At 41.9% G+C, this 21,861-nt stretch overlaps 1 protein-coding gene across 8 annotated transcripts in view; it reads left to right on the top strand.

The window, feature by feature from the left end:
* The window catches only part of ASCC3 (activating signal cointegrator 1 complex subunit 3), a 1,498,074-nt gene that overhangs the window by 1,460,936 nt on the left and 15,277 nt on the right, over window positions 1-21,861 (top strand). For all 8 annotated transcript variants that reach the window (XM_029595357.1, XM_029595354.1, XM_029595356.1 and 5 more), the window contains 2 exons: window positions 9,678-9,828; window positions 20,289-20,498. In XM_029595357.1, coding sequence (XP_029451217.1) covers window positions 9,678-9,828; window positions 20,289-20,498 — 361 coding nt within the window. The remainder of the gene's footprint in view (window positions 1-9,677; window positions 9,829-20,288; window positions 20,499-21,861) is intronic.

Consider the following 21,861-nt stretch of genomic DNA (forward strand, 5'->3'; position numbering starts at 1 on the left):
AGCCTGTCTCCTACCCCGATCGCCATGCCGTCCTTGCCAGCTTCCTGGGAGGAATTAGACCACATGGTCCAGGAGGCAGTGCTTAAAGCTTTACGAGGTTCCCAATCACCGCTGGCACTGGCCCCCATACCAGCCCCGGAACCGGCTCCCTTGATGGTGGCACCGCTCCTCGAGCGCCTTGATATGCTCATCAGTGCCTTATCGACTCCTCTGCCTCTGGACACGCTGGCATCGAGTCATCCATCGAGGCCTCCACAGGTCCCGATTCCAGTACCGGGTTCCTCTGAGGAGGAAGGATCGATTCCCGGCCACGTCCCCCCAAGGAAACTGTCGATGCCGGAGCCCATGCCAGGGCCATCGGGGCTACCGGTACCCAAGCGCACCTCATCTGCCCTGATGCCGGCTCCGATTCCATCGATGCCTTCCCTTCCTCTCGGCTTTGGCATGCTTCCTCCATCGGGAGCTGCACCGGGAGAAGGCAAAAGTCCCTATAATCCATGGAGCGATGCATCCTCATATGATTCATCACGGACATCCGAGGACCTACTCTTCGAGCCTTCACCGCCAGAGGAAAGGCGAAGATCTCCTTCAGAAGACCTCTCCTTTGCCAGTTTTATCAAAGAGATGTCTGATACTATACCTTTTACACTGGTCACGGAGGAAGATGCTCGCCATAAAATGTTGGAGGTCTTACAATTTGTAGATGCTCCAAAAGAAATAATGGCAGTACCATTACATGAAGTTCTTTTGGACCTCATGCACCGCCTGTGGGAACATCCAGGTCCGGTACCCCCAGTCAATAAAAAGACGGGTGCTACCTAACTGGTTCAACAAGCCCCAGGTTTTCAAAAGAGTCAGCAGCCCCACCACTGTATAGTTGTGGAATCAGCTCAGAAAAAGGCTAAACGATTGCATCCACATTCTTCTACCCCTCCTGGTAAAGATCAGAAAGCATTGGATGCGTTGGGATGAAGGATTTTCCAAAGGTCCATGTTGATATCGCAAATTGCAGTATATCAACTATACATGACCCAATATAATAGAAATCTCTGGAAACAAGACCAAGAGATTGCGGAGACACTACCACAGCAACAACAAGAAGCCTTGACCTCCATCCTAAAAAAAGGAATGGAAGCAGGTAAACATGAAGTCAGAGCTGCCTATGATTCTTTTGAAACAGCATCCAGAGTCTCGGCAGCAGGTATCAGTGCTAGACGCTGGGCCTGGTTTAAGGCCTCAGACCTATGCCCGGAAGGACAGCACAAAGTGGCAGATCTACCCTGTACAGGAGACAACCTGTTCAGGGATAAGATCCAGGACACAGTGGCCCAGTTAAAGGACCATCATGAGACCCTGCGCCAGTTGTCAACTGTCTCCCCAGATGTTCCCTCCGTAGCCCGCAGGGGGGGACATGCGTTCCAAACTAGAACATCTAGACCACAGCCAGCTCCACAAGCTGGCCCCACGTTTGGATTTTGACTCTTTCCCAGAGAGCAGCAGCCATATTCCAGTGGGGGGCCGCCTGTGCCACTTTGCAACAAATTGGCATCCAATCACCATGGACCAGTGGGGTAATGTCCATCGTAACCTATGGTTACTGACTAAATTTTTCAAAAATACCCCTGGACTTCCCACCCAATCCATCCTGGAGTTGGAACAACCACACAGGAAAACTCGAGTCAGAACTCTCAACTCTTCTGTCTGTCAGAGCTGTGGAACCGGTTCCACCAAATAAGCAGGGAAAAAAGCTCTACTCCAGATATTTCCTTATTCCAAAAAAGACCGGCGGCCTCTGACCTATTCTGGACCTCCATGCCTTGAATAAATTTCTTTGCAAGGAACAGTTCAGGATGATATCCCTGGGCACCATGCTTCCCCTACTTCAACAAGGGGATTTCTGGACCTTTAAGACGCATATGCCCATATTGCGATCTCCCCTCCTCATCGCAAATATCTGCGATTTGTGGTGGGCCGGAGTCACTATCAATACAGGGTACTACCATTCGTCTTAGCCTCGACGCCTCAAGTCTTTACGAAGTGCCTGGCAGTCGTGGCTGTGCAGTTACACAGCAGAGGCGTATACGTTTTTCCATACCTGGACGACTGGCTCATAAAAAGCCAGACAAAACAAGGAGCCCTCAACTCTCTCGGTCTCACCATAAGGCTTCTAAACTCATTGGGATTTCTAATAAATTACCCCAAATCCCAATTGACACCATCTCATCTTCTCTCCTTTATAGGAGCAGACCTAGATACAACAGTGTCCAGAGCATTCTTACCCAACGACCATGCAATTACGCTGTCCAATCTTGTCAGCTTTATCCGCCATTGAAAAAGAGCCTCAGCTAGCCAGCTCCTAAGATTGCTCGGCCACATGGCATCAACAGTCCATGTCACCTCTATGGCACATCTTGCCATGAGAGTGACCCAATGGACTCTGAAATCCAGTGGCGACAAGCTACTCAGCCGCTGTCATCCATGGTACACATAACTGCCAGCTTCGTCTGTCCCTTGCCCGGTGGACACACAAAGCTATCTTAACAAATGGGTCTTCCTTTCCAACAACCAGCTCCTCGGGCGACCTTAACTATGGACGCCTCCAACCTAGGTTAGGGAGCCCACGTCCAAGGCCTTCAAACTCAAGGGACTTGGACAAAAGCCGAAGCGACCCATCAAATCAACTTTCTGGAGCTTCATGCGATGCAGTACGCTCTTTATGCATTTCAGAATTACCTCGCCAGCAAAGTTGTCCTGATTCAAACAGACAACCAAGTTGCAATGTGGTACCTCAACAAACAGGGAGCACAGGCTCTTATCTGCTTTGCCAGGAGGTGGCACAGATTTGCACCTGGGCCTTGTCGCATTCCATTCTTCTGCGAGCCACTTACCTAGCGGGTACACAGAATGTACTGGCAGACCGCCTCAGCTGAAGTTTCCAACTCCACGAATGGTCTCTGGATCTCTTGGTTGCGAGCAGTAACTTCCACCGGTGGGGTCATCCAACCATCGACCTCTTTGCATCCAGTCAGAACCACAAAGTGGAAAACATCTGCTCTCTGCACAGGGACCGGCATGCACCAGCCAGGGATGCCTTCGCCCATCCCTGGAACAAAGGCCTGCTTTATGCGTATCCTCCGATTCCGCTAATAAGCAAGACTCTTGTGAAGCTACAACAGGACCGGGGCTTAATGATTTTCATAGCCCCGTACTGGCTGCTCCAAATTTGGTTTCCCCATACTTTGCAACCTCTCTGTCCAGGACCCCATTCACCTGGGCACGTCGCCCAACCTCATAACACAGAATCACGGCAAGTTACGCCACCCGAACCTCCAGGCCCTCTCCCTGACGGCCTGGATGTTAAAAGGCTGATACTACAACCACTCACCCTTTCAAGTGACGTATCTCAAGTTCTTGTGGCTTCATAGAAGGCTTCCATGTGGAAATCCTACCACTCTAAATGGAAGAGGTTTACCTTGTGGTGCACACAAAAGAGCTTGGACCCCTTTTCTTGCCCCACATCGAGCCTGTTAGATTATCTCTGGCACCTCTCAGGATCTGGTCTCCAGATATCATCTATCCGAGTGCACCTTAGTGCCATCTCTGCTTTCCAGCAAGGAAACCCCTGGTAAGTCGCTTCATGAGAAGCTTAGTACAGCTTTAGCCTCCCCTACAGCCACTGGTCGTGGCAGGGGACTTCAATGTCATACTTGCACGGCTCATGCACACTCCTTTTGGGCCCTTGCACTCCTGCGAACTCAGATACCTTGCATGGAAAGTTCTTTTCCTAGTAGCCATCACATCTGCTCGCAGAGTGAGTGAGTTACAGGCCATTGTGACCTACTTACCCTACACAAGGTTCCTCCATGACCGAGTGGTTCTCCGCACTCATCCTAAATTCCTTCCTAAGGTGGTAACTGATTTCCATTTAAATCAGTCCATAGTCTTGCCCGCTTTCTTTCCAAGACCTCACGCTAACCCAGGTGAACAAGCTCTCCACACCTTGGACTGTATGCGTGCTCTTGTGTTTTACTTAGACCGCACTACAGCCGACAGGAAGTCCACCCAACTCTTTGTCTTTTTTGATAAGAACAAACTTGTGAATGCAAGCAAACACTGTGAAACTGGTTGGCAGACTGCATCGCATTCTGTTACCAGCAAGCAGGCCTTCCAGTACAGGAACGAGTGAAGGCACACTTAGAGCAATGGCAACATCAGTAGCACACTGCCATTAAGAACCGATTATTGACATCTGCAAGGCTGTGACATGGAGCTCTCTCCACACCTTCGCAGCTCACTACTGCCTGGAGAAGGCTGGGCAACAGGATTCCGTCTTTGGCCAATCTGTCCTAAGAAATTTGTTTCCAGTGTAGGAACCCAACTCGTCCTACCTCGACCCGCTGTGAATTTCAGGCTGCCTCATCCTTGCCAACAGCACCCCAGTTGTTGTGCCTGTTGCACATGTTCGGTATTGCTTGGCCTCATACGTATGACTCAGCCTGTAGCTTGCTATTCACCCATATGTGAGGACTACCATCCTGCTTGTCCTGGGAGAAAGAAGAGTTGCTTACTTGTAACAGGTGTTCTCCCAGGACAGCAGGATGTTAGTCCTCATGAAACCCGCCTGCCACCCCGCGAAGTTGGATTCCCTTACGTTTTATTATTTTATTTTTCGCTCGTACTTTTGCTACAAATGAGACTGAAGGGAGGGACCCCTGCTGGCTGCAGGGTTAGTGGCATGCAGGGCATGCTCAGTGTGCCAGTCAAAGTTCTAGAAACATTGGCAAGTGTTCCATGACAGGGCTTCATCTGATGATGTCACTCATATGTGAGGACTAACATCCTGCTGTCCTAAGAGAACACCTGTTACAGATAAGCAACTTATACTTAGTTCTTGTTTTGTCTGCAAAACTATGGAGCCAAAGTCAAGGTTTCTTAATCAGAGCCTGAATCAGGGCCTTATGCAGTCACACCTTGCATTTGCACTACATGTACTTTCTGCAATGATGCACACACTTTCCCACATTTGTGCCTCTTATCTTCTTTATCACACAGGTCACATTCATGGGATTGTGCCATAGGACTGCACAAATAACAAAAGATTCCTTCAGTACCAGTATTCTGCATTGCTACGTTACCAGTGGCCTTGGAACGTACGCAAACTGGCTACTTATATAATCAACTCTGTAGTACATATATCTCTTAAACCTTACCTTCATAAGACACATACACTACAGCACCACAGATGGTGGTGTTTTCATACCTTTTCTCCTATACATAAAACTACATAGACGTACAGGCATTAAATAAACATGCTAGACAGGAACAAACCAAGTGTTTACAGAACAAAAAAGAACCTGGACAACACATTTAACCTTTCTGACTCCACTATGCCTTCTCATGGGATGGTGAGTGAATTTGGGCCTAGATGTGCTGCTGCTTTTCTTTGTATGTGTTATGGATGCTGGGAGGTGTCTGCTCTTCCTCTTTCTATTCTTGTGGCTGCTGTGCAGCCAGAGGGCTAAAAAAGAAAAGAAAAACAGCATAAAATAGCAATTAGTTAAACCATAACTTGAAACCTACCTAAGCAAATATAGGGGGTATCTTAGACACAATCAGGCCGATACTGTAGAGTGCGCTCAGCCGAACGCACTGTTTAACGTACGTTTGGATGCACATTTTCGATACTACCCCTTATACTGTAAAGGGTATTAGTTATTCACCCGGGATACTGAAAGTAAAATGTGCAGTCAATCGGCACATTTTACGCTTAGAAAAATTGCTTTTCTGTACACCCTCCCACTTAATATCCTAGCGATATTAAGTTAGAGGAACCAAAAAAGTTTAAAAAAAAAATTTTTTTTTAAATGTGCCTGCCGGCAGGGTTAGGAAAACAGATGCTCAATTTTACCAGCGTCTGTCTTCCTAACCTATGGCTGTCAGCGGCTTCGGAAAACCGACACTTGTAAAATTGAGCGTCTGTTTCCTGAACCCGCTGAGAGCCACCTCTCTTGAGTTTCCGCTAATAAGGAGGCGCTAGGGGACGCACTATTGTCCCTAGCGCCTTCTTTTTCGCGCGACCTCTCATTTAAATAAAGGACCGCATGCCCAGGAGAGGTGGCTGGGCGCGTGTTAGGAGAGCGGATGCTCAACACGGAGCGCCCGTTCTCTCACGCTTCTTATTGAATCGGCCTGAATGTCTGTAGAGGACAGAAAACAGAATTATGGGATTGGCTCCAGCAAGAAACAATAGAAAAAAATGACCACTCTTTACCCAATCCAGTTTTGAACAAGATATGGACACCCATACCCATACTCATGCAAGCCACTGATATTCAGCATCCTCCTCCCCCTCTGTACCATTTAGTTTAACCCACAATGATAAGTGGTGAGAAGGCTGTCCCACATATGAATATGCAGACTGTAATAGGTACAGCAGATAACTTTAAGAATGATCCTTAGTTCTAAAGTACAAACTTTGTTGAAAACAATAGTCACTTGTTGAAAGGCACCAAAAGGGATTTATTTGAAACATCGATCTAAGCAAGGTTTTTTTTTTTGCGGGGGGTTATTGACAATGTAGAAAAGTCAATCCCCCAACATGTACATGTTTCACCAGACTCGATGCTTCGGGAGGGACAGGACACTGCAGTCATTGGAAGGAAATACTTAACAGGACAGTCTAGATACGTTGGGGGACTGATTTGTTTTCTACATTGCCTATAAAAATAAAAACTGTGCTTAGATCGATGTTTCAAATAAATCCCTTTTGGATATTTTCAACAAGTGACTGTCATTTTGAACTAAGTTTGTACTTTAAAACTAAGAATCATCCTTATAGTTATCTGCTGCACCTTCTAGTCTCCATTTATTTTAACTCCATTTTAGAGTTGTGAGTTTTCAGGAGACGACAATCCCCCTGAAGTCACCCAGAAGCACACCTTTATGTTCTTCAAGCGATTCGGAATAAGATATGGATATACGCGCGTTGATTGTGCAGAGAGACTTATAGATAGGGAGAAAAGGATAAGTGGAGAGACCTTGCAGGGAAGGATAAAACTGGGAACAAATAGTAAATTTGATAGTTTGTCACCATGGCATGTAATACTGCAGCAAAAATGACCGCACCAGTTCCCCCATGAGTCACGTTCACATCAGCATTTCCGAGGAACCCAGATACTGCCTGATGATACCATTTCTCCAAACAGGTGGTTTAATCTCCATGTTTGTTGAACAGATGTATTGGCATATGTAGATTACCTGATAGGTCTGTCCGCAACACAGAGAATATCCGGGGAATTGGCCAAGCATGCTATACAGTATCATCACTTGGACATAAACGATGCAAAGTGTACAACGTATTTGTCACTGACATTAAGGAGGCAATTTTCAAAACTGTTCAAGCAAATACAAAATCTGCAGACTTTGCCCTAATTCTGATTGCTCGAGACAAAAGTGCCTGCGGAGATTTGCACCTGTTTTTTTCTGCAGGGATTTTTTGAAAAATGCAAGACCACGTGCATTGCCTCCTGCGGCTCACAGGAATACCTCCATGAAAATACAAGTTAAAGTAGGTGCCTATTTTTACTGGCATCCATTTTACCTAGAGAGTTTCCAGGAGCAGATGGCCTCTGAAAATTTGCCTCTAAAAATGAAAATTCTTCTGTGAGAGAAATGAGTATGCACATGTGTACATGAAGAGCGGAGGGCCTGGTATACTATAGGGCTTTTCTCCTGAGACTAGGGGGGGAAAAAGTAAATAAAGTCCAAAAAGAATATGCTTATGATAATTATCAGGTCCTTTTCTGGCAGCTTCTGGCCAAAGTGTCTTACAGAGGTAACAAATGAGTAAATATACAAGGAATAGAGCACACAGAAGTGGAGAGGGAGGAGAAGAGTATAGAAGGGAAGGGATACTAGGGAAGATGCAATAGTGGGAGACCAGAGGTAGCTAGAGAAGTTGAAGAACAAATGCTTAAAGGAGTTTATTCCAGACACAAGAAAAAGTCATGGAAGCAACTAAGTAGGTCAAAGGGCATAAGAGGAGGAGTGCACACTGAGAATGGAGGAGGTAAGAAAAAGACGAATGAGACATGCCAAGCTTGATTTCATGTACAGATCCCAGTTTCTTTTGGCAGCTTAGGGCTCAATTCTGCAGCAAAAATCTTTAAATCCTTCTGCAATGTTTTTACATGCCTTCAAAGAGGAGAATCTCTGCAGCTAGCTTTAAGCTTTTAAGACTGCTTTATTTGTAATGTATGTGTGTTGTGTTTTAGAAAATGTGTTTTAGAAAATGTGTTTTATCTTTTTAAGTTGTTTGGTTATTTTATGCATGTACTTGTAAACTGCCTTTCTTTTCTTTTCTTTTTAACCATTGTCTTGCTTTATGCAATACCCCAAGTCTCTTGACCTGTATGTTTGTCGTAATAGATTGCAAGCTCTATTGAGCAGGGGCTGTCTTTTTGTATGTTTGTATAGCGCTGCGTATGTCGTGTAGCGCTACAGAAATGTTAAGTAATACTTTGAACTTTGTGGAGCACTATAGTACTGCATGATTCAAAGTGCAAGTTAGGTTAAAGGCAGCAAGGAGGAGGTGATAACCTGAAGTGCTACCACTCTTGCAATTTTGACTGACAAGGGGAGGAAGGGGAATGACATGGAGGAGGAATCGAGGAAAGAGAGAGGGGATGGGGGGTGGAAGAGAGGGTCCCTGGGCACCTTGTCCACCTTGGCTCCTCACTCATGCTGTTGACCTTTTGGTTTCCCATGATTCTGTCAGGAGCAATAAAATCTCTGGCAAGGGCCAGATGTTGCAGAATTTGCAGTAGCCATGGAGTTGCTGCCAACCAGGAGCGCCGATGTTAGTTTATTGATGTGATCTTGAAAGGAGTGGGAATCTTCTATACTTACATGAGAATATCAGGTCTCCTGAAAGATCAGTCTCACCAATATGTTCTGCACCTGCTGTAAATGAGTATAGAAAAATGTGGTTAGTGCAGTTAGTGTAGCTGGGTTTAAAAAAGGTTTGGATAAGTTCTTGGAGGAGAAGTCCTTTAACTGCTATTAATTAAGTTGACTTAGGGAATGGCCTCTGCTACTACTGGCATCAGTAACATGGAATTGATTTAGATTTTGGGTACTTGCCAGGTTCTTATGGCCTGGATTGGCCACTGTTGGAAACAGGATGCTGGGCTTGATGGACCCTTGGTCTGACCCAGTATGGCATTTTCTTATGACCAGCAAAAAGACCAAGAGAAATGTAACCGGAATATGACTTTCAACAGACGTCTTTGCACAATATCTTAATATGCATAGTGTAGGCTTGTACTATAGAAAGAACTGAAATACAATACTAATAAAAAATGTTTTTTTTTCCTCTGTTTCAAGTAATGATAAATGACTTGCAAGTCAGCAAAATACATTTGGATGTAAAAAAAATTTTTTTTTCCTTTGGGTAGGTACAATGAATTCTGAATACTGCCTCTTCTTGAGAGATGAAAAGATAGGCACTTCAGATTATACTGCTCTTTCAATCTCTGTTGCACGAGAATTTGATCTTTTTTGTAGTTTACGGATGATATTTGACCGAAAACAAGAAGTGGCATCTCTTAGCAAGTACTCACATGGTTCATTTCTGGTGTGGAATTCTGACAGCTGTGCTTTTTGTGTTTCCTTATCAGGAAGTGGAGTCAAGGAAAGCAGAAAAGTCCCCCTGGAAGTTATCAGGGTCCCATTGAGTGTCTTCCTGAACTGGTGGCTGCCTGTGATGGAAGTGAGAATGTTTTTGCTTCCATCGTAGGCAGTGAGATGCAGTCTGCACACATTTCACAGGTAATTTCTTTCTGTCATGTTTCTAGTGGGGGAGGGAAAGGAAAAGGTCTTGCCAGTCGTCATGGCATTTCAGGAAGAGTTGCTTTTACAGCTGTTTGTTTTCTTTCTCTGTTACCTGTAATAAAGGCTGAGGTTAATATTGCTAATGAGCCACCTTTGGATGTATGAAACTTTGTTTGTAATATTAATACAGATGCTAACATAATATTATAAATAATAATAGTTCAATAAGCCAGTCAACTAAAATAATAAAAATTCCCTCTTTTCTCTTTGATATTTATTTCATTTCTAAGGCAAAGTGAGCTTTTGAGGTTTTTGTTAGTTCCTCCTAGTGGGCTACTTTCATTTTGGATGTAAGTCAATCAGGGTCCACGTACTGATGTCATCAAAACCATTTCTTTGCACCATCTTCATACATCCAAACAAAAATCTAGTATAGTCAGTCTGGAGAGTGAGTGCAGAAGAACAGAGTGTTTATGGGTCATCATCATAGTAAAATGTGCATAAGTTTCACTCCAAATAAACACAAAGAATATAAGAAATGAAAAATTCTGTAGCAAAAACTAAAAAAGACAATAAGACAAAGAAAGAGATTGATATAGACCACTCCCAGGTAAGATGTTTTAAAGAACAAGGCGCTACAGATGCTTTAAGCCTGCTAGTGGGTATTCATTTCTCTCTCTGATGAGCCCCTTGAGTAATATGTCACAACTCAAAAATGAGACCTTTGAGCTGCTTCTGTGTCACTTCCCTGTAACTTACAGCTTACATCTGCTAGGTTTACTAGTTCAAGCCAATGCCATACCTTCAGCTGTTGTTCAGATAGAATGGGCTATAAAACTTAGAATACTTTCTATAGCTGGTTTCATCTGACAGCAGGATAGTTAGTGTCCAATTACATTTGCTAGTTGTGAACATAAGCTACAGAAAAGCATACATATCTTATTTACTTAAAAATGTATGGACAACCTATCTAAAATTCTAGGCAGGGGTACAACTTACATGCCCAATAAAATTATGAAACACTAAAAACAGAGAGACATACAATGTACCTAAATATCAAATATAAAATCAAATTATAGAGATATATAATCAATTAATAACCTTAAAATAATACATATATGTAAAAAGAGAAACATTATAAAACTGCTCAGTTAAAACAACAAGCCACTCACCTAAAAGAGGGCTATGATCCTTAGTAAACTAAATTAATATAATATATAATATGCCTAAAAACTGCCATTCCAAGCATCGATGATTTACAAAATATAAAATAAAACTTAAGCTGTTCCACTAAAAACCTAAAAATCAATCACTTATGCCTATTGAAAAAAGTATGCTTTTAAACTCTTAAAAAATTGAGTAGAACAGACTCATTCTTTAATAGATCAGGCAACAAACTCCAAAAAACATAGAAAATTCTCTCTCTCAATTCTTCCAGTCGAACTTGTCAAACGGATGGAATTTCCAGTAGATTCTTAAATGAATATCTAAGAGTATGTGCAGAATTAAAACAAAGTAGAGCTAGGCTGTGGATTGCTTTAAATATTAATAGGATGGCTTTAAACTTCATTCAACACCAAGGAAGAGCCAATGAATCCCAGTATAATAAATAAAACACAAAAGGTGAGAAACCCAAAATGCATAGAAATAGCTAGGTTTTACATAAACACTTCAATATTTGTAATTGTTGCAAGGTGTCAGCAAGCCTGCATGGACTAAGTGGTCCATGCAGTGTTTTTGCAGGACACACTGACAAGCTTGCTGACACCTTGCAGCAATTATATTTATTTAAGTTTTTTTGTAAGACTTAGCTATTTCTATGCATTTTGGGTTTCCCATCTTTTGTGTTTGATTTAAACTTCATTTGCCAGGTAATTGGGAGCCAGTGGAGTTTTGCAAGCACAGGGGTGCTAAAATCTGTAATTTTTGCTCAGGTCACTAGTTGAGCTGCAGTGTTTTAGACCAATTGAAGGGTCTTAAGGGTCGATTGAGGAATTTCCAAGTATAAGGCATTACAGCAAGCAATTACTGAGATAACTAATACAAGTGTTACAGTTCTCAGGTCAGATTCAGATAGGAATGATTTAAGATGTTGCAAAAGCCATAGCCTATAGAAACAATTATGGACAACATTTCCAACTTGAATTTTAAAGGAAAGAGATGTATCAAAGGTTATCCCCAAATTTCATGCTTTCCTAGAAATTACAATATCAGTCCCATCAAATGAAAGCATAAATAGAAGCTCATATGAAGAAAATCAAGCTAAAAATAAAAATTCAGTGTTACTGACATTTAGTGAAAGCTTATTTGTTAAACCAGTCCTTGATGGCAGCAAGACAACATGAGACTTTGGTTAAGTCATCAACAGAAATAGTAGAGACAGATACATAAAATTGGATATTGTCAGCACACAGATAATATCCTACATCTCTATTGGCTAAGAGTTGGCTTAATGGATACATATACAAATTAAGTTATTGCCGAAAGGGCAGATCCTTGAGGTACACCAGAGTCTAACTTGTATACGATGTCAAATTGTCACATATTGCCGCAAATTGTCACATATTGATACCTATCTGACAAAAAAGAATGGAACCAGGAACAGACTACAGATGAAGGACAAATGTCTTGAAGGTGACTCAGGATATTATGATCTAAGATGTTAAAAGCTAATTTTACATCTTCCAAAATCAGAAAAAAGTCAGTTATATTATCAAAACCTGTACAAAATAGAAACATAGAGTCATGATGTCAGAAAAAGACCGTATGGCCTATCCATGCTGTCCATCCGTCCAATTAATTTAGCATTATAATCTTCATCGCTTCCTTAAAGATCTCCTGTATTTATCCCATGCTTTCTTGAATTCAGATACTGTTTTTGTCTCCACCACTTCCACTGGAAAGCTGTTCCACACATCCACCACCTCTGTAAAGACATAGGGGTAGATGTTAAAAGGTGTGCGCCGATTTTATAACATGTGTGCGCCGGCGCGCGTATGTTATAAAATACCATGGCCACGTGCACATGCACAAGGGACTTTATAATCCACGTGCGCATGTGTGGGTAGCGCGCGCAGGGGGGCCAATTTTATAAGATTACACATGGTGATGCAATCAGGCCTCCCCAAGTTCCCTACCCATACTCCCTCCCTCTTCCCCTCTCCTCTCCTCTCCACCCCCTAAACCCTTTCTCCTACCTTTCCTTTTTTTTGTTTTGTTGCTTACTGCTCCCTCTGGTTCTTCATCCTACATGCCACCCAGTTGACCCGGACCGCTCACTCTGTTCTTTTAAGCCCTAAAACTCGAGATCTATAGATTTGCTCCTTATCAGGTGCAGCAGTAAAGTTACGTGGATATCTAGCTTATGCGCTCTGCGATTTTCAGTTTTAAAATATGGAGTCTTGGCCTTGCCCTTGAACACCCTTTCCCTGCCCCTTTTTCTGGCCCTTATTCCTCAGGTGCATGGATACAAATGCTCGTATTTTACAGCTTTTTAAAATCCATGTTGCTCGTGTGCAGCCCACTTACTCTTCCATTTTCCTGTACCAACAAGTATGGTACAGGTGGGGTTACTGATAAATGAATTTGAAAGATGTTTCACTTTTTCAGAAAAAAATGATGCAAATTGACTCATCTGTGAAATAAGAAGTGAAGGTGCAGAGTCAGCATCTTGAGCTTTCTGCCCTGTTTTCAGTAAATAGTATATACTATTGGTTCTCAGATGGTCTTTGAGGCCTGCTCAGCTGCCTCAGTTTTCAGAATATCCATCATGAATATACACACACAATGAATTTGCATATATTTATTCTCCAGTATATATAGGTTTATCGCATGATTATTCATTGTGGCTACCCTGGAAAGCAGACCTATTGGGTGGGCCTCGGGGGAAAAAAATTGGAGGCTACTGGTATATACTATAATTGCATAGAAATGGAATATTTTGAGAAATAAGAATATATGAGCTGGAAGACATGGAGCAGACCCAGTGAGGAATACCAGAAAGTTACAAATATATCAGAAATCTTCAACTCATTACCGTATACCAAATATCCAATAGAAGATTGTGATGCATAGCAAATTCCAGATGCTTTTAGGGATTAACAAATAGCAAAATCTGGAAGTTTCAACACTTTTCCCCGTGGTGTGTAAAATAGTTAACCACTTAATTGGAAGGAATATCAGTTTAGAATTCACTACCAATCTTCCCAGGAAATCTGTGTGTACAGTGTGAATATTAAAATTGCATGAATATCACATATTATCAGGCTGTATTTGAGCATGATTTATATTCTGGAATTACAGCATGAGATGGTAATGTGGGTGGGATAGTAGGTTCTCTGTCATACCTAGTTACTGAAACAGGATTTTTACATTGATCGCTAGTTCAAGAATCTGATCCATTTAAGACTATAGAAAAAATAATTGTCCCTTTTAGTATAAGAATGACCTCCCTTTCCTTTCTAAGCAAAGTAGAGCCTGAAATGCCGAGTAGGCATGAATATGCAGAATTCATAATATAGATATCCGGTACCCTATTAATGGAAAGCAAAAGAGATAAGACTACCTATCAATTTACAAAAGTTTCTTTTGGGGTGATAGGATTCCAGATTTGGTTCCTGGCTGGTTAAATAGAATCTTCCATTTTTGTTGGACCAGTATCTGCAAAAACTAGATCAGGAGAATGGACATCATTTAAATAAGCAAATGAAGGTACATATCTCTAACTCAATTGCCATCAGAATTTTGTAGAAGGAAAATGTATTTAAAACAGGACAAGGCTTCCCATAACTACAGGTTTTTAACGTACCAGAAATTTCACCCAGTACAGATTTTGAATGTGATGAAAAATTAAAAGAACATTGTTATAATTAGTTCAGGGAAAACTCAGAAGTAAACTTACTTAATTTATTTGCATAAATTGCCATTCTGTTATCTTTAAAACCAAATGCAAATTGGCTCTGTCTGATATGATGATGGTTGTTTGGCTCGAAAGTGCTTCAATTTACGTAGCAATCTGGTAGCGTCTCTGCAGTGAGGCGATCCCAGGTAACATAAAAATCCTGAATTATTCCAGAAATTAGTAGGTTTAAAGCATCAATTTAAGTGCTAATTGCAGTAGTAATGAGAAAAAGCAGTGCTGCTGTGAGATTTGCTTGTACTGCCACATCAGTATGCCTGGAAGGGCTGCTGACTGGCAGAGGATTTGGCTGCTAATTAAATAATTGTATGCATGGATGTGTTCTCGTCTGATTCAATAGATGAAGATTAATCCTCAGATAAATATGTTGGGCTGGTATTGAAATGTCTTTGCAGTTTCTGCAAAAATAGCTTATGTTTTAGTTTTTTTAAGTATGTGCTCAATAGATATCAGCTATAAAGAGATTTTGGGTTTCTCTAAACACAAATGTATACATTTTTTTAATCCTCTTTTGGTTTAATATAAAACAATATCTTGCTGGGTAAAAGCAATGTAAGTTGTCCCGTTACTGCTGTATCATGGGGAGGAGGGTAACTGGTCATTTCTCACCTTGCACAGTAAATGGTTTTGAAATACTTCACTGACTCTACATTTGTAGGCCATTATTTATTGCCATTAGGCAGTTTCTGTTCTTCAGTCAACAGTGCTGTTTATTGCTGTTGAGCATAATTTGTTACGTAAGTTTTTTCATGCTCGGAAAGGTTGCCAGTCTGCCAGGACTGGACATTGAAGTCTTCCGTTATCTCCATGAGAGGTCCAACACAAGTAGCCATAATAGGTTCTTCCCTTTTCCCCACCCCCCTCTACATGAGCACGCCCAGTTCCAACAGTATCCCCCCAGTGTTTTTCTAGTGAGTAGCTTGTGCTCCCTCTTGACCTCTTTAAGACAGCTGACTAGGATGTCTTTTTTGAGTCCCTCATGGCCCTCCATCATCATTGCTGAAAAGAGGAATTCATAGTCTATGCCAGGATCCCCCAGTAAGCAGAGGCGGGAAGCAGAGTCAGCCAGGAAGACAAGACAACCCAGGGACAAAGCATAATAAAGTTGAGCAGATGAAAGAGAGGCCGAGGAAGCCCCTGGGCAGAGCTGCGGGAGAGATAGGGGCCATAACCCATCCCTCCCTAGAGGAAGGACTTGAAACTTGGATCCAGAGAGGAGAAGGACAGACCAGCCAGGAAACAAAGAGGGAAGCTGATAGCCAGGAGGAAACAGAGCCTCTAGAGTGCAGGGATTGTTGTTTGAGAGATGTCAGAGAAGGAGCAGACTTAAACCAGGAGCTAGGCCACACGGTCAGAGTTTGTCTTATTCCTTTTGGTGGAGAGGGGGACAATCAGGACCAGGGTCAAGAGTGGAGGCAGAACTCAGATAAAGTTAGGTTTAGTTTGGTTATGTTGATAACTGTTTGAATTCCGCCACCACTACGGGGCAAGAATAAGCTAAGATTCTGAAGAAATACCTGGCTGAAACTGTGTTTATCTAGGGACCAGCCAGGGAAGAGCATTGGGGGGGACTGACAGTAAAGAGCATGAGAGACCCCAGTCCTTTCACAACTGTCTTTGCTTATGACACACAATTAAATGTAGTACGTGTTCATGTATAATCCTCAATGATTGATAGAGGTTACTTTGAGACATTTTGTCAAAATTGTTTCCAAGGGTAACTCTCTCCCCTGCTTTGCTTATTTCATTGTTTGAAACAACACCTTGGCTTGGGCCTGTTACCTAGTTCCGTTTTCCTATAAGTTGCTCAGGTGTTCATAAGCCTCTCCCACTCAGAAACTGAGAGTGCTTGTCTACATCCCTTGCAGCCTTTAATGATCCAAGCAGTGGCAGAAAACGTAAAGGTCATTTCTCCCCTTGAAATAGCACAGGCGGGCTCTATGGTCATTTTTTGTAATGTGGATATATTGTTCCAGCATGATTTAAAAGTTTAAACTGAAAACTGAAATGAAGATTCATGTTACAGCCCTGGCATCATCTAAACAGTAAATATGATTATTTACCTAGTTTAAAAAAGGATTGGATAAGTTCTTGGAGGAGAAGTCCATTACCTGCTATTAGGTTCACTTAGAGAATAGCCACTGCCATTAGCAATGGTTACATGGAATAGACTTAGTTTTTTGGGTACTTGCCAGGTTCTTATGGCCTGGATTGGCCACTGTTGGAAACAGGATGCTGGGCTTGATGGACCCTTGGTCTGACCCAGTATGGCATTTTCTTATGTTCTTATGTTCTAAACAATACATTAACATCATGCTGGCTGCAAATATGTTCACAGAGGGAATCCAATATATTGTATCCTCATTTACTAATTCATTAGTTTCTTACTGATTAATCTGAACTAACACAAAATGCAAATGTGCCCTTTGACGTCATAGCTTGTTTTGTATTGGCTTTCATGCACTCAAACAATTGTATTAATATATGGTCATTTATTCCTGGAGAAAATGGAATTTGATATTATAGTGTTATGATTTAGCCATGTTTTAGTTTTACAAAATACTTGCTCATAATTTTATCTAGGCAGCATAGAGAATGTTTCTTTAATTTTATATTGGTAAAAAGTTATTCCACTTATTGAGACATTGAGCGGGCCCCACCAGTTGTTCTGATTTTGTGATCTGTCTTATTTTTGGGGAAGTGAAGGACTGGAACTTAACAGAGATGCATAAAGTTGCACTTCTCACTTGCAACGCTATTTTAGCGAATAGAATATAAGGCAAATTCACATTTTCAAAACAAAAGAACAGGATAATGTACAATTACAAAAAGTCATTTCTTCTGGACTCTGGTCACAAATTGAACAACCTAATGATGATTACATATTCAAGCCAATAATTCAATTAACGAGTTTGTCATACTAACCTACAATATTTTCCACGGGTTAGAGTTCATTAGCATCTATAGCAAAATTGTGCAAGATATGTTTCATACATGGCCTTGGACAGGAACTTTGTGCATTCCCTGCCATGACAACACATGAAGGTGGCTCGGCATCTTTGGGGCTCACATAAAGGGCTGCGTAGCCTGTGTGAAGCCATACACAAACCAGTGTGTTAGGGAAAAAATCCCAGTGGACCTCATGGGCCTTAAATATTAAATAAATGCCCTTTCTGATGTCTAACCCACCTCATTCCCCTCCCAATTTCCCCTAAAATCCGTGTAAATCAACACTTGAGGTATCCTCTCCCCCCTCCCCTAATATGCCCCTTCTAAAGGGTGGTCTTCTGGGGGCAGAAGCAATCCCTATTTGCTCCAGTCTCACCTGTGCCAGGTTTCAAAATGGCACTGACTGACCTCATGAGCTCCTTTGCACATAGACGTTCATGAGGTCAGTTGGCACCATTTTGAAACCTGGTGCCATCAGGGCAAGAGCATCTGGGAATTGATCCTACCCCAGAAGACCATCCCTTTGATATGCGGTATGCCTTGGGGGAATGGAAGGTGTCCCAAATATTTATTTTAATTGGGGGGGGGGGGGACAGGGGTGGGATTGAAATGGGCATGGCTTCAGAAAGTGTGTATTCTTTAACATTTATGGCCTATGAGGGGGATCCACTGGGACCATCAGGGATTTTTGCTAACGTGTTGGGAGGAACTTCATACAGGCTGCACAGCCCTTTAATTTTGTGAGCTGGTGCATGTGAACCATCGCTTTCCCAGGCCAGCAGCTAAAATAACTACACTTCTGGAGGTGTGTTGGTTTTTTTTTAATGAGTCTTTGAAGCCTTTTTCGCATGCCCATTTTTTCAAAATAGCACATTAATTAGTTGCTTTTCATGATTTTATATCATGGTGGTCATTAATGTGACATTTAAATACATTATCAAGTATAGTGGACTACCCACAAAAGTTTATTATTGCAAAGGTTTTTGATGAAAGGAGGCTTCGCTTGAAAAGAATGCAGACCACTGAGATATAAGCAGTTTTGCACATTTGTAGGCATTTTGCAATATTTAGTAACATGGGTGAATTTTAAAAGCCTGATGCATGCCAAAGCCAGGAGATATGCGAGTATGTCAGGCCGGCGCATGCCAAGTAAATTTTAAAAGCTGCCCAAGTACACATGTATCTCCCAGTACGTACAGAAATGAAAAAGTCCGAAAAAGGGACAGGACATGGGCATGGTCTGAGCAAGGCATGGGTGTTCCTGGATTTATGAATGAAACCAGCATGCACCGAGGTCCCCTACTGCGTAACTTTACTTCTGCTATGGATGGCGTGCAAGTCCTAAAACAAAAAAATATAGACATGTCAGCAGGGTTTGAAGGGTCGGGGTTCAGAGGGAAAAAGGAAGGCTATTTAAATAGGAGGGTTTGGAAGTCCTGTCCCTTACCTGGGCGAACTGGGAATGTAGTGGTTTAACTGGTAATTGCATTGGTCCACATTTCTATTAAAGTCCCCCTACTTAAGTGGTAGAGGCAGTATTTGTGCACATATGCACACGTCCAGTAAAATTGTATGCACATGTATGCTCATACAGCCTATTTTATTCCATGCATGGATAAATGCACATGTAATAAAATAGCCGCATCTCTGGACATGAGCCCACATACGAGTGACCATGTGCACCCACACGCCGGATTTAAAGTTACCATCATACGGGCCGATTCAGTATGGTGCACTCAGGCGAGTGCACCTTTAGCCCTGGTTTGGCCGTGCGTTTTCGACGTGCTATTTTTACCTCTTATTACAGTAAGGGTTAATAGCGCATAGAAAACGCGCAGCCAACCCCCCGAAACTAATAGCGCCCGCAACATGCAAATGCATGTTGATGGGCCTATTAGTTATTCCCGCGCGATACAGAAAGTAAAATGTGCAGCGATGCCGCACATTTTACTTTCAGAAATTAACGCCTGCCCAAAGGCAGAAGTTAATTTCGGCCGGCACAGTGAAAGTGTACAGAAAAGCAGAAAAACTGCTTTTGTGTACACCTTCCGACTCAATATCATAGCGATATTAAGTCAGAGGCCCCAAAATTAAAAAAAAAATTTTAAATCTGCCCGCGGCTTGGAAGATGGGCGCTCAATTTAGCCGGCATCCATTTTCCAAACCCATGGCTGTCAGCAGGTTCGAGAACCGATGCCGGTAAAATTGAGCATCAGCTGTCAAACCCGCTGACAGCCGCTTCTGTCAAAAAGGAAGCGCGGGCCCTCATTTAAATACTCGATTGCGCCCCGGAGAGTGGCCTGGGCGCGCGTCTGGAGAGCGGGCGCTCGCCTTGGAGCGCTGGCTCTCCCGCGGTTTTTACTGCATCGGCCCGATAGTGAATAATGACAGCTAAAGACCAAAAGGTCTATCTAGTCTGCCTAGTAAGTTTTTAGGGTATTAGCAACTGCCACTCCATGCAGGCTGCCCCTAAGACTTCTGTTAAGGGTAGTATGCAGGTTATCCCTAAGCAAAAATTAAACTTTAAGTGTAATAGAAAAGTTACCCTATTTTTTTCAGTTGAAAATGTCTATTTCTTTCTTCAACCCAGGCTTGGAATTTTCTTTCCCACTTGCCAGTACTGGAGATTAGTTTAAGCATTAAAGGCTGGTGGGATGATTCGGTGAAGGGACAGCGTGAAGTACCAATCCCTATGTTGATTAAAGGCATGCGGGATGACACTAAGTGGATCAGGCTACATGCTGATCAAGAGTATGTCCTCCAGGTCAACGTGCAAAGAGTCCATATGAGCCGCCAGAAGGTACGTTCTTTGCTTCATAAGATCCTAGGTGTTCACAGACTTAATGAAAGCACAATAACTCTTGAAAGTTGATGTTTTGCTACTGTTACTAGTATTACATAATGTAGATTGTTAATTTATGTTCATTGATATTCAAGAGGATAAGACAAATTATTTTCTGTGAATGCTGCAAAAATATGTTGGGATCCATTTTTTTTTTATTCTTTATATCATTTTTATAATTCAAGATCAAGCAAAACCTGCTTTTCAGAAACAAGAGCAATAATATTACAAAAAAGTAACAAATGTATAAATAGTCATTACCCTGTTACAAATTCACAAATAGGGTGCAAAGACTAGTGGAACAATTTTAATCAAAAGGAAATAAAATTAAGAAAACAAAATCTGACTGTAAAATGACATTACCGTGCCTACAAATCAATTTGGCTCTGGTATGTATGGAGGCAGGATTTGTAGCTATCCTACTATCAAGCAATAGCTTCAACTGATTTGTTTTATAGAAAACATAGCTATTACCATCTAATTTAACTAAACACTTAGATCTGATTTTAACAAGCATTTACAAAAGTAGGCTTTCAAAAATTGCTACAATATAGGTCATTGAATTATCCATTTGTTCACATGTAAGTGCACATTATGCATGTAAATAGCTTTTAAAAATTGCTACAATAATATATTAAATTTACATGTGTAACTCCTTTTAAAATTACCTCCTTAACTGGGTAACGAAGAAAAAATTCCCCTCCTAAACTCAACACTGTTGCCCTTAATTGAAGGGAAGATTTCCTTCTACTCTGCTTTTGTCTACACACATCCGGGGAAAATGCATATTTTGTGACACATAAAGCAAAAAAAAAAGCATAATTAAATTCTTTTCTAACTCCAAAAAACAGGTAATCAAAAGAGTTGCATGATCATTTATATCATCATGAGACTGTTCAAGGAAACTAAGTAAGTTAGGATTATATCCAAAGATGAAACAGGAATATCAGATACATTATCCTTTCTAATAGTAATAGGTACATAAAACACTACAGAAAAAGTGGGAAGATGCTCATGAATACCTATAATCTCCTCCATATACTTTATAACAAGCTCTTTGGGCCCAATCAGAGAGGTACGATGAAAATTTAATAGGCAAATATTAGATGACTGCCATCAGTTTTCATGAAGTTCAAGATGCCTTTTAATAGCAGAATACTCACTGCTACAAGAAGATCTGAACTCTTGAGTAACACGATCATGAGATTCCAGAATGTTAAAGGGTAGATTTTTAAAAAATACATGCGTGCCTCCACGTGTACGCGCTACCTGGCACTTGCACGTGGACACACAATTTTATAACATGCACGCGCCAGCACGC

This window comes from Rhinatrema bivittatum, chromosome 3, assembly GCF_901001135.1.
Source record: "Rhinatrema bivittatum chromosome 3, aRhiBiv1.1, whole genome shotgun sequence".
NCBI lineage: Eukaryota > Metazoa > Chordata > Amphibia > Gymnophiona > Rhinatrematidae > Rhinatrema > Rhinatrema bivittatum.